At 37.7% G+C, this 13,899-nt stretch overlaps 1 protein-coding gene across 3 annotated transcripts in view; it reads right to left on the minus strand.

The window, feature by feature from the left end:
• The window catches only part of iqsec3a (IQ motif and Sec7 domain ArfGEF 3a), a 146,983-nt gene that overhangs the window by 21,545 nt on the left and 111,539 nt on the right, over positions 1 to 13,899 (minus strand). For all 3 annotated transcript variants that reach the window (XM_016287898.1, XM_016287900.1, XM_016287899.1), the window contains 2 exons: positions 11,005 to 11,171; positions 9,142 to 9,281 (listed from right to left, as the gene is read on the minus strand). In XM_016287898.1, coding sequence (XP_016143384.1) covers positions 9,142 to 9,281; positions 11,005 to 11,171 — 307 coding nt within the window. The remainder of the gene's footprint in view (positions 1 to 9,141; positions 9,282 to 11,004; positions 11,172 to 13,899) is intronic.

Consider the following 13,899-nt stretch of genomic DNA (forward strand, 5'->3'; position numbering starts at 1 on the left):
TTCAACCTGCTGACATAAAAAACAACAGGCGGCACTCGTGGATTTGGCAACACTGGCCCGCAAACTACGTTTCATATAACCCGAACTTCCCGCTGCCCTGTATCTTGGTCTCTCATTGGCTGTAGGTCATCGCCGATGTGTTTTTCAGTCAGAACTCATTTCCCACAGCGTGATTGTGAATCGCCGACAGCTCCAGATATTTAGCATGCCAAATATTTCACGGGAGTCGGCGACGTGTCGGCGAATCCCTCAGATCGCATCTTTGATAATTCACACTGCGTGATTGTCACTCGCGTGAATGAGCACCTATCTGCCTCCGATTTCAGGCATTTGTCTGCGATTTCGCAAAACCTGTCGGCGAGTGAAAAATCTGACTAAAATCGGGCAGTGTGAACTCGGCATTATTTGGTCATATTCCTGTCCTCGTTTTGATAATTAGTTTAATTAGTCATCCCATGCACCTGTGCTTCCCCAATTATCCCCTGTATTTAAGTCCCAGTCTGTGCAGTCTGTCTCTGCCGGGTCTACTCTTTGTGTACGTGTGTTTGCTCCAGTGCCCTTTGCGCCCTTTGTGTGGATTTACCCTGTGTTCCTTGGATTAAAGACTCTTTGACAATTGTATCTACAATTCATAAACCACAAAGATACCTCCAGGAGGTCCTGTGGCACCACAACTTACATTTAAATGAATGAGAATGCTAACGGATAGCTTTTTCTATGTATTATATATCTACTTGGTTTGACATTATGCTTAGCTAACAACATACTATGCTAATCTAATTAGCATAAAAGTAAATAAACAAACAAACATAATCATCTTTCAATTAGATATCTTAGATGGAAGCATAATTTAGTTGTTGGAACCTTGCGGAATAATGAGGACTGCACCAGTGATGCCTTCTTTATGGTTTTTGAACAGAGCTGTTTTTGTTCTGTGTAAATGTGGACCACATTAATCAAGGGCAGGCTTTAAGATGGTTTAGATCATACCTGTCCGATCGCTACCATTTTGTTCATTTAAATGGGGAGTCATCTCAATTATCACCAGTAAAATATGGAGTGCCACAAGGATCTGTCCTAGGTCCTCTGCTATTTTCGATATACATGTTGCCCCTTGGTAATATTATTAGAAAATACGGGATTAGTTTCCACTGTTATGCTGATGATACTCAACTATATATCTCAACAAGACCAGATGTCATAAATATTATATAAATTGTACCTAGGACCTCCTGCCAAAAACAGTAACATTGCATTTGATGCATTCTTAAAAAATACAAACAAAAAAGTGCTGGAACAATATCAGAATCAGCAGGCAAGCTGCACATTTGCCCTTCTGCAAACTTGGGATGTGACCTGCAAAAACCCCAATGGCAGCAAAACCAGAAAAGCCCAACCAGGCAGAGGTTGGGAGAAGAAGAGAGAGGTGATGAAAGAGATGTAAGGGGAAAAGAGAGACCAGAGAGTGTCAGCAACATCTATATCAACTAAGGGTACGATTACAGACAGAACTAGATTTCCACGTTATTTGGGTCGAATGAATTCTGCATGAACTGTGGCACAAATCAAATTTGCTACAAAAATACAATAAAAAAGCCTACTGAAGTACAAAATTATGACATGTAAGAAGTTTATTCCAAACAATTCGATCCAGAAATCGCACTTGTAGGAACATGAGACTGCAAAGTTTATTGAAAGTGTAAGGAAACTTTTACTATTTACCAGTTTCATGAAAATGCAAAGGTTTCCTTTTCAAAGACATTGGAGTTTTTTTTAAGAAGAATAAATGTTAAAAAATGCTTTTATAAATGTTCTCGTATTTTATATGAATCTAAACTGTTACTGTCATTGTAGAGCCCATATAATAAATGAAATACATGTTTATTTTGATAAATAATTAACATTTTGTTAAATGTTAAAAATTATTTTCAATGGTTGATTGTAAATAGTAATGAAAGCTGCTGCTGGCAAATTAATTATTTCCAATTTCTTGCAGAGCCATGCACATAATTAAATCATAATCAATGCATATAGTGTATTAAATAGTAGTATTTCCCCCATAAAAGATATTAAGCACAACATCTCTCATTTCAGAGCTGGTTTATTTGCTTATTCTTTAAAAAATATTTTTAATCTATGCACTCATTCTATGCAGTTATAATATCACATTTATTCTGATAATCCATTCGTGTCTAGGATATAAAAATTAAATTCTATTTAATTCCTATTTATTTAGCTTTTGTTTTGGATAACCTTTAAAACCGGTCTTTCAAAGCTGCTTTCTTTTCAGCCCAAGGTGAATAAATATGTCTACTGGCTTTGAGGGAATGAAACATTTTTGTAAGCCCGGTAAGAGTTATGCTGGAGGTGAATGTGAAATGATTTCACTAAATCAAAGTCCTTTACTTCTATGATCGCTAAGTTGCTAAGCACTAGAAAAAGACTGCATTGCGACTGCATTGCAGCAAATAGAGAACATCTTCAGCATCAGAACCTTGAGAGAGATTGACTAGCAACAGAAGGCCTTTCATTCTACATTGAATTTGTTTATATACTGTAGGAATCTGTTTGCCAAAATGAAAAATATATCTAGTAAAATGGTTTCAAATAAACATTTGTCATTCAGTGACTGGGATATTTTAAAGGATTAGTTCACCAAAAAATGAAAATTCTGTAATTAATTACTCACCCTCATGTTGTTCCAAATCTGTAAACCTTCGTTCATCTTCGGAACACAAATTAAGATATTTTTGATGAAAACTGAGACTTAGGCTGAGAACTTTCTGACCCTCCATAGAAAGCAATACTGTACCATGTTCATACTCAGAAAGGTAGTAAGGACATCGTTAAAATAGTCCACGTGACATCAGTGGCTCAACCGTAATTTTATGAAGCTACAAGAATATTTTTTGTGTGCCAAGAAAACAAAAATAATGACTTATTCAACAATTTTGTTCATGACAGTACCACGGTTGAACCCCTGATGTCACATTGACTATTTTAGCGATGTCCTTACTGGGCCTTGAACATGGTAGTTGCATTGCTGTCTATGCAGGGTCAAAGCATCAGAACCTTGAGAGAGATTGACTAGCAACAGAAGGCCTTTCATTCTACATTGAATTTGTTTATATACTGTAGGAATCTGTTTGCCAAAATGAAAAATATATCTAGTAAAATGGTTTCAAATAAACATTTGTCATTCAGTGACTGGGATATTTTAAAGGATTAGTTCACCAAAAAATGAAAATTCTGTAATTAATTACTCACCCTCATGTTGTTCCAAATCTGTAAACCTTCGTTCATCTTCGGAACACAAATTAAGATATTTTTGATGAAAACTGAGACTTAGGCTGAGAACTTTCTGACCCTCCATAGAAAGCAATACTGTACCATGTTCATACTCAGAAAGGTAGTAAGGACATCGTTAAAATAGTCCACGTGACATCAGTGGCTCAACCGTAATTTTATGAAGCTACAAGAATATTTTTTGTGTGCCAAGAAAACAAAAATAATGACTTATTCAACAATTTTGTTCATGACAGTACCACGGTTGAACCCCTGATGTCACATTGACTATTTTAGCGATGTCCTTACTGGGCCTTGAACATGGTAGTTGCATTGCTGTCTATGCAGGGTCAAAAAGCTCTCGGATTTCTTAAAAAAATATCTTAATTTGTGTTCCGAAGATAAACGACGGTCATACGGGTTTGGAACGACAAGAGATTGAGTAATTAATGACAGAAATTAAATTTTTTGGTGAATTGTCCCTGTAATAAGCATAAAAATACATAGCACACAGAGTAAAACTGTATAAAGTGCCTCTGCCTAAGTAGGCAGCTCACTAAGTTTTTGGAACAAAGCTTATAAATATAGGTTGCATTGGCACCAATGATCTTTACAGTCTACTTAGGCTTACAATGCTTTTGGGAAACGCAGCCCTGAGCAACATTAGCTAGCAAAACCAGTAAAGATGTAAACATCCTTTAAACACACATGCAATAAAAGTACCATACATGTTCCTGAATTAGATTCAAAACAAAGAGAAAGAGAATTACAATCTAATGAACAGTTTCTAGAGGACAAGTTCTAGCTGATCACACAAACCACACACACACACAGGTTTGTTTTTGTGAAAAGTGGGGACATCCCATAGGCGTATTGGTTTTTATACTGTACAGACTGTATATTATATTGCCCTACACCAACCCTACCCCTAAACCTACACATACAGGAACCTTTGTGCTATTTCAGATTTTCAATACACTCCATTCTGTGTGATTTATAAGCGTTTTGAAAAGTGGGGACATGGGGTAATGTCCTGAAAATTCACCTTCTCCTTGTAATACCTGTCATACCTTTGTCATTATACAAATGTATGTCCTCATTTGTTACAAAAATGCGCACGCACACACACACACACACACACACACACACACACAATGCATTACTGCACCCATTTGTGGATTAAAGCATTGTCCTTTACCAGACATTCTGAGAACAAAACAATAAAGCCATTAAAATGCTTTTTAATGACAGCGGCAGGTGTTCTCATAAATCTGCTAGATAAAAAAAAAAAAGAGAGAGATAAATCTGTGCTGATGGATAGCGGGATAGACTTAAATGATCTATAGCGAAATAACTTTTTATCTTTGAGTCTGTACTGGTGAACAGATAAGAAATAGGACAGAAAAAATGAAAGAACATTTTTTAAAACCGATAAGGTAACAACATTTAACTCTAAAACCACACACACAAACACACACATATATATGGTATATATGGGTATATATCTTGCAATTTTATAGTGTTGTTACTTTTGGTTCCCTTTCAGTCGGTCACTCTCGAAGTCACGTCGGAGGACCGACGAATTGGGATCTCGCTTAGAGGGACCAAACTACTTCGAGTGTATTGCATCCAATCTACTTCGAGTGTATTGCATCCAGCTGCTGCTGATCACAGCGTGAGTATAAGTAGGCAGCAGATGCAGCGCATATTCAGCTTTTCGCTTCGGAGCCGAGTGATCACATCGTTCTGCTCCTGACTACTCTACGGAGAGAAGAAGACTGAACGAGTTCAGCACGCTCTTGGAGACCTCTTCGTGTTGGCGGACGGCGCTTCAGCGGTGGTGGTTTCCCGTGTCGAGTGGGTTGCACACATCAGGCTGCACTACCCCCTGTTTGTGTTGCAAATGATCATCTCCCCTGTGTGCCTCAGCACACTAAAAGAGCTTTTTCCCCTAAAAGAGCAATTTCGGGTGCGTCTTTTTAAAGATGACGTTGCTTGGCAAACTTGACGTTACGTCTTTATAAAGACGATGTGGGTCTTGCTATAGACAACGTATCACCCGGGCTTTGTCATTCAGTGACTGGGATATTTTAAAGGATTAGTTCACCAAAAAATGAAAATTCTGTAATTAATTACTCACCCTCATGTTGTTCCAAATCTGTAAACCTTCGTTCATCTTCGGAACACAAATTAAGATATTTTTGATGAAAACTGAGACTTAGGCTGAGAACTTTCTGACCCTCCATAGAAAGCAATACTGTACCATGTTCATACTCAGAAAGGTAGTAAGGACATCGTTAAAATAGTCCACGTGACATCAGTGGCTCAACCGTAATTTTATGAAGCTACAAGAATATTTTTTGTGTGCCAAGAAAACAAAAATAATGACTTATTCAACAATTTTGTTCATGACAGTACCACGGTTGAACCCCTGATGTCACATTGACTATTTTAGCGATGTCCTTACTGGGCCTTGAACATGGTAGTTGCATTGCTGTCTATGCAGGGTCAAAAAGCTCTCGGATTTCTTAAAAAAATATCTTAATTTGTGTTCCGAAGATAAACGACGGTCATACGGGTTTGGAACGACAAGAGATTGAGTAATTAATGACAGAAATTAAATTTTTTGGTGAATTGTCCCTGTAATAAGCATAAAAATACATAGCACACAGAGTAAAACTGTATAAAGTGCCTCTGCCTAAGTAGGCAGCTCACTAAGTTTTTGGAACAAAGCTTATAAATATAGGTTGCATTGGCACCAATGATCTTTACAGTCTACTTAGGCTTACAATGCTTTTGGGAAACGCAGCCCTGAGCAACATTAGCTAGCAAAACCAGTAAAGATGTAAACATCCTTTAAACACACATGCAATAAAAGTACCATACATGTTCCTGAATTAGATTCAAAACAAAGAGAAAGAGAATTACAATCTAATGAACAGTTTCTAGAGGACAAGTTCTAGCTGATCACACAAACCACACACACACACAGGTTTGTTTTTGTGAAAAGTGGGGACATCCCATAGGCGTATTGGTTTTTATACTGTACAGACTGTATATTATATTGCCCTACACCAACCCTACCCCTAAACCTACACATACAGGAACCTTTGTGCTATTTCAGATTTTCAATACACTCCATTCTGTGTGATTTATAAGCGTTTTGAAAAGTGGGGACATGGGGTAATGTCCTGAAAATTCACCTTCTCCTTGTAATACCTGTCATACCTTTGTCATTATACAAATGTATGTCCTCATTTGTTACAAAAATGCGCACGCACACACACACACACACACACACACACACACACAATGCATTACTGCACCCATTTGTGGATTAAAGCATTGTCCTTTACCAGACATTCTGAGAACAAAACAATAAAGCCATTAAAATGCTTTTTAATGACAGCGGCAGGTGTTCTCATAAATCTGCTAGATAAAAAAAAAAAAGAGAGAGATAAATCTGTGCTGATGGATAGCGGGATAGACTTAAATGATCTATAGCGAAATAACTTTTTATCTTTGAGTCTGTACTGGTGAACAGATAAGAAATAGGACAGAAAAAATGAAAGAACATTTTTTAAAACCGATAAGGTAACAACATTTAACTCTAAAACCACACACACAAACACACACATATATATGGTATATATGGGTATATATCTTGCAATTTTATAGTGTTGTTACTTTTGGTTCCCTTTCAGTCGGTCACTCTCGAAGTCACGTCGGAGGACCGACGAATTGGGATCTCGCTTAGAGGGACCAAACTACTTCGAGTGTATTGCATCCAATCTACTTCGAGTGTATTGCATCCAGCTGCTGCTGATCACAGCGTGAGTATAAGTAGGCAGCAGATGCAGCGCATATTCAGCTTTTCGCTTCGGAGCCGAGTGATCACATCGTTCTGCTCCTGACTACTCTACGGAGAGAAGAAGACTGAACGAGTTCAGCACGCTCTTGGAGACCTCTTCGTGTTGGCGGACGGCGCTTCAGCGGTGGTGGTTTCCCGTGTCGAGTGGGTTGCACACATCAGGCTGCACTAGCGCTGCCCTCGGAGGAGGCAGACCCAGCCCTAGTTTTGCTCTGTCCCGTCCAAGCCTCAAGGTGATAAGTAGACCGGACGCAAAGCTTCAGGACCTCAGACCAGCTCTTTGTCTGTCACAGAGGCCGGCAGAAGGGGAATGCCGTCTCAAAGCAGAGGATGGCCCACTGGATAGTGGATGCCATCACCCTGGCTTATCAGGCACAGGGTGTGCCCTGCCCGCTCAGGTTGCGAGCTCACTCAATTAGAGGTGTTGCATCCTCCTGGGCACTGGCTCGTGGTGCCTCGCTGACAGATATCTGTAGGGCTGCGGGCTGGGCGACCCCTAACACATTCGCTAGATTCTATAGCCTTCGTCTGGAGCCGGTATCCTCCTGTGTTCTCACCTCAAACGGGTAGAAGCACTGAGAGGCCCCGGCTTCGGGTCGGCTTGCAAAAACCACTCCAGAGAGTCCATATAGTAGACCCTGTTGAGTTCCTCCGTCCCCTCAGCAGCCAGATGTAGCGGAGCGTCCGGCGCCAGGCCTTCACTCACTGAATCCTCGAGAACCGGTAGAAGGCTGGGTTCCATATGCAAGACCTAAGTGGATCCCATATGTGTAAAGTCCACGGTATAGCCTTGAGCCCGTGTTTCCCCGGCAGACTTCTGCCATTCCAAGAGGGTTCAATCACCTCCATTCTTCCATATGCACCTAAGGGATGTTCATATGTGTATTGCTTCCGAATTCCCTCCTTCAGGGAACGAGGGTTACATACGTAACCGAGACCTTATTTTACCTTTGACAGTTTTAAATGTGGAACATAAAGCAATATCACAGACTAAGAATCAAATTGGAAAGAGCAAATGAGAGGTTTGTTTTTTTATTTGAGAGGTTATGGGTTTTAACAAAATTGAGCAGGCTGCATTTACATGATTTACCAATACATAAAAAATCATGAATACACACTCAATGCCATGCCAGTGAATTATGCTGAGCTTTACTGATGATGTAAAGTGCTTTAGGCACATTTATCAAACTTTAGTTATAAGCTTATGGGCTACAAGACCAGCCTTGTCAGATACAGCAGGTAAAGAGTTTACAAAAAATAATAATAATAATTTAAACAAAAGATACATTTACTTGAGGGGCAAAACTGTGCAAGACATGAAAAATTGTTTTCTTGACAATCTTGAATTCAATTTATTTTTCCTTCCAAAATAATGTCTATAAATTAGTATTTTAAACATACGTTTCAGAAGAAAAATTAACAACACCCACACTTAGAACAATCTTCTTTAATATCGAAAAATGTTTTAAAATCTGAACATTGACTTTAACATCTCAAGTAAATTGAGCCTTTTACTGGCAAAAAAAGGACAAAAACTGATTAATTTTGCAGTGTGGTTGGAAACGTAAGAGTGAGGGGTAATTCTGAGGTAAGCTAATGAATGAAAAACTGTGAGGTTATTCAGTGCTCCTGTTCTTCTGTTGCAGTAATGAGGAATGGCAGCAATGCTACAGGCATGAGCCGCAATGAATCACCAACTGCCCAATTAATTATTATAGTATGCCACTCCACGCATGCAACAATTAGAGATGGTAGAGGTGAAATAACAGAACACAGATGTTATAAAGATACAGTATGTTCATATTTTATACTGTATGGGTATTACATACATACATAACTAGTAATACTCAGTTATGATGAAGAAATTATTGCACGACTCTGACTGTTCAATTGTGACAAATTAAGAATCATGTACGTAGAATATATTTGGATGCAGTATGACATGAATATTAGCTGTAAAGAAAACCCCAAACTGTTTCACTCACCGATTTCATTCCCACAATGCTTTGCTCCACCTTGGTGACATAAGTGACATGGTCTTCATTCGATCGTAATTCCCTCAGCTGAATACGCTCATATATTCCCACTACCATGTCTCGTGGAATATCTGCACCATCATCAACCCCTAAATAAAAACACACATCAAAAGTGCTGAATATATACACATAATAAATAAATATCATATAAAATATTAAATTAATCAGAGTCCTATTGTATTACTTTCATATCCTCCATTGGTCAACAGCCTTTGACACACAATGTTGCACTTTTTTGTACTGATTTATTTACACTGTGTCTGGACGAATATTTATATTTTCCATTGTATGATTTTTTTTTCTTAAGAGAAAGTGTTTTTTTCTAACCACTAGGCTAGATGTGCATTATGAACATAATATGCAGCAAAGCAGATTAAGACTAATGAAATTTAGGAAGACTCAAGGAGTCACGAAAACATCAGGGGATGTTATGCAAAACCAGATGAGGAGATGAAGAAGATGAATATGGAACATACTTTTTTTCTTACCCTATGAGAGAGGGTTGAATGTACGGGGGATTGTGGAATTGACAGCAGAGTGGAGCCAGTGTCAAAAATTTGCGAAAAACTTGGCTTGATGGAAATGAGAGACAAAATATGCAGAGCTGCAGCCAATTACTGTAAGGTACAGGCAGCAAATGCATTTAGATGATATCAAAATATTGTAATATTGGTAACACTTTACAACAAGGTCCCATCAGTTAATGTTATTTCTGTCATGATACAAATACAAGTACCGAGACTTGCTACTGCTGATACATCCACAACATGCTGCTGTGAGCATGTAAGAAATACTGCTGCTGCACATATAACATACATGAAATAACCCCCAGCATACATGAATACATCGTAGCAGATCTATACAGGTGGAGCTGGGGAAGGTGGAGGGTTTCTGAAGCAAGCTGCAACTGTTACGGCAAGCTCTAGTCATATTTTTGAATGTTGAGCAAAAAGTTCATTGGCTACTGATACAGGAGAGAACCAATCAGCTGTGCCATGTGATAATGATGTCATTAGGTCAGATTGAGTTAGACCTATCGGACTGCGCCATCTAGAGTTTCATGCCAGAACTCTGTATTTCATGCAGTGCATTAACCAACAATGAGCAATACATTAGTTAGTTCATTTTAAGGTAATGTAGTTATCCAGTGATGTCAACAAATGGAGCCATATTATAAAGTGTTACTGCAATGTTGTTAGTTTTATATTATTTGAAAATAATGTGACTCTGTATCTGACCTTTTTAAAGGGAAAAAGTTGTGATGTTATGAGTTCAGAGACAAAAGTACAGCAATGCAGGGAGCCACAGTGAGATCCGCTTGTGTAAAGAGAGTTTCTGTGTCACAGAGTAATGCAAATGAAAGTTTACACTGAGATTAACATAGCGCTGATGTCACTGGCTGTTTTCATTAAATTAATGTGCTTTAGGGCGCTTTCAATAGCATTATACTTTGATGCTTAATTAGGTTTCGCCCACTCACTTAGTCAAGTGAAATGATCCTGACCTAACTTATGATGAAGGGAAAGTGGAAAGTTATGTGTATCTTGCTGTTGGAAAACTAGACCTGCATTTACAGAAGGAAAGGCAGCAAAGGAATAGTGTTCGGTTTTGTTTATGCTTAAATGCTAAATGAGAGTCATGACACTCGACAACAGCAAGGCATGAGGGAAAAAAATGAGGAAAAATTACACTTTAGTACATTTTAGTTATAGGTTTATAGGTTTGGCTTTGTGTTTGGTCATCCCTTCATGCATTTCAATAAATTCAGTCTCGCTTTTAACCAACTTTCTTTTCTATTTCTTCTCGTCTCACCTCTTAGGTTGCGGATGAAGTCTTCCAGCATCATCTTACGATCAGGTTTGATGTTGGGACTGTACATGTCCGTGTTGAGGAGGATGATGGCAAATGCAAGGATGAAGATTGTGTCAGGATTGTGGAACTGCTGCACCACGTCTGGGTTACACATACAGTAACGCTGGCTGAGAAAAACAGGATACAAGAATCAGACAAACAACAGCTATGTTTATTTAACACATTTTCATAAATAGACCCTTCTGTTGCTTATCTTTCATAATCATGAATCATTTGTAAATGTGATGGTACTTGTGTAAAAACAGCTTATTAAAAGTGTTGTTATTTATTTATTTAAAAAGGTCCCTATTACCTGACAGATACTACTGAAATAGATGTCTGAAACAAAAAAAAATCATAAGGTCATAAAAGTCATGATGCTTTATTAGATAATTGTCAATTAACTAATTAATTTGTACGTCATACATGTGTTACCTTTAGACTGTATCATATATTATCTATCAGAATATATTGGGTTTTTAAATTCTCCATTGCAAATAAGTGAAATATAATTAAAACAGTCAAATATAAAGTCATCACAGTATATCTAGCATAGCGTTAGTTCTGGCAGGTCACGTTAGTCAAGCTCACATCAGCTGACTCTCAGCTGATCCCCATCTACCTATGGGAATACGACACCTATCTAAGCATTCATATATAAGGTCCCTCAGTATTATCAGCAGTTTTCGCATTGCTCAATAGCTAATTACCCTCCTCCATCCCCAGCTCCTCCTCTGTCAGTCAGGATTCAGCCTTCTGATTCTCCTTTGAATCAGACTAATTCTAAAATGTGTACATAACGTTATTGAACTTTAACGATATCTGCAATACATTTATATTGGTTCTGTTCTGTTTAACCTGTGGGGGTTATCGCTGCTCTCCCTGCTCTCATCCATGCTAGGCTGCATGGATGCGCAGGGAGTTCTTGCCCAGAACAGAACCATACCGCCAATCCAAACTGTATGCTAATTGTCAATCATCTTTGATGACAGTGGTCCTGACAGAAATGCATTCATTGTAATTTGTCGTAAACTTGTGGAATCTTTACACGTTGTAAGGAAAATGCAATTGGTTCCTGTCGTATGGTATTGTGAGAGGTTTTCAGGAATTGGTTGCTAAGATGTTGCTATATGTTTTTTTAAGTAAAATGATTCCTCTATTGTAGGACTGATATTCTGCAAAGGTTTCTTGATATGTTTTGGCTCTTTCATCTAATGTAAGTCAGAGGGGGATTTTCTGTTTGCTTTATCGTCTGCCAGGTGAAAATTCCAAGTTTAATCACTTAGACAAGTAATTACACAGTTTTCATCATTAAAATGGATGATTTTAGACACTATTTATGCAATACTATTTTATCCCAGACTCACTGTGAAAATGTGCCTGTGGCAACATATCTGCAGAATTAAATGTTGCTGCTTCTTGCACTTTTTGTGACCCTTTCAAAATGAAATGTCTAGTGAGTGGTGCTAAAAAGGTCTTCATTTTTATCCAAAACAGATAAATATATCTGAAACAGTAAATCTGGCAATGCATTATTGCCTTGGTTGTTGTACATATTGCTAAAGTTTGGAACTTAAATTCAATCTGGTAAGTGGTGTTAAAAGATTAATGCACTATTGTGCAGAGTTTAATGTTCTAAGCTAAACCTTACCCTAAACATAACTGATATTGTTAACAAAAGCACATGTGAGATAAAAAATGTATTTTCTGAAACAACCATGCCATTTAGCTTGCTTCTATGTCTTTGATCCTCTTATTTACAAATTGTGTTTCATGGGACTCTTAACCTATTGCTCTACATTATAATTACCAGCTGTACCAGGTGGGCTACCGAGCAAGTTTACTTCGTTAGAAAAGCCATACATATCGAAATGGTTATGTAAAATACACATTAAAATGTAATAGTTTACAAATCATGCACTATGATGTAAATGGTTTGAGGTCATAACATATTATTGTGCAAAAAACGTGCAAAAAAGTATTTATTAATAAATAATCTACCCCGTAATCATAATTTCTGTTTTAATAACACTAGTGTCCATTTCAGCTGGAAACTGCAGTGAATTGTACATATAAGTACGTTTTTCCATAAATTTTGCAAAAATGTATGAAGAGGCACTTTTTTCCAATGAGCCTATGTTGCATTTATGTCTGTAGGGCAATAGTGCAAGATGAGAAGTTTAACATTTCAGGCTTGTTCAAAACTCTAGTAATAGTGATGCTTACTAAGCATCACCACTAATGATGAATGGCTTTTATTCATTAAAGTATTATTATTATTATTGATGAATATTATATTTCATATCCATATACCCCTTCACTTGCTATTTTTTAGGTTTGAGAAATATCAAAGGCAATGCAGGAGAAACAGCCGGAAACAGGCTGGATTGTGTTATGCAACCACAGTTATTTATAAACCAGTGTCTCGCAGACAGATGCAGACATGTGCAACACTCTCACACACACACACACACAACAGCATAAAGATCATCAGCAGTCTTGTTATTTCCAGTGCTGAAAACAAAAGCATGTTTGGCTATGACCCTAGAAACGCTGATAGCTGCAACTGCATTATGATTCAGAATTGGAATAAGAGCCTCTACTGCATATGAATGGAAAGTAATTGTTCTAGCAAGATGATTATTTGGATTATCAGACCAGCATTGTCAAGTAAACCTACGCTAACATTTGTGCTACAGCAGAAACAATCTACACTTGCAAATATTGTAAAAAGTAAAAATGACACATGCACATAGCAAAATTATTAACTAAAATTAAAATCAAAACTGAAACTGGAAATTTTAACGAAAATGTAAAATAAAAGTTCAAAATATTCATCAGTTCAGGAAAAAAAAA

The sequence above is a fragment of the Sinocyclocheilus grahami genome, unplaced genomic scaffold, assembly GCF_001515645.1.
Source record: "Sinocyclocheilus grahami isolate Dianchi unplaced genomic scaffold, SAMN03320097.WGS_v1.1 scaffold226.1, whole genome shotgun sequence".
In the NCBI taxonomy this organism is placed as follows: Eukaryota; Metazoa; Chordata; class Actinopteri; order Cypriniformes; family Cyprinidae; genus Sinocyclocheilus; species Sinocyclocheilus grahami.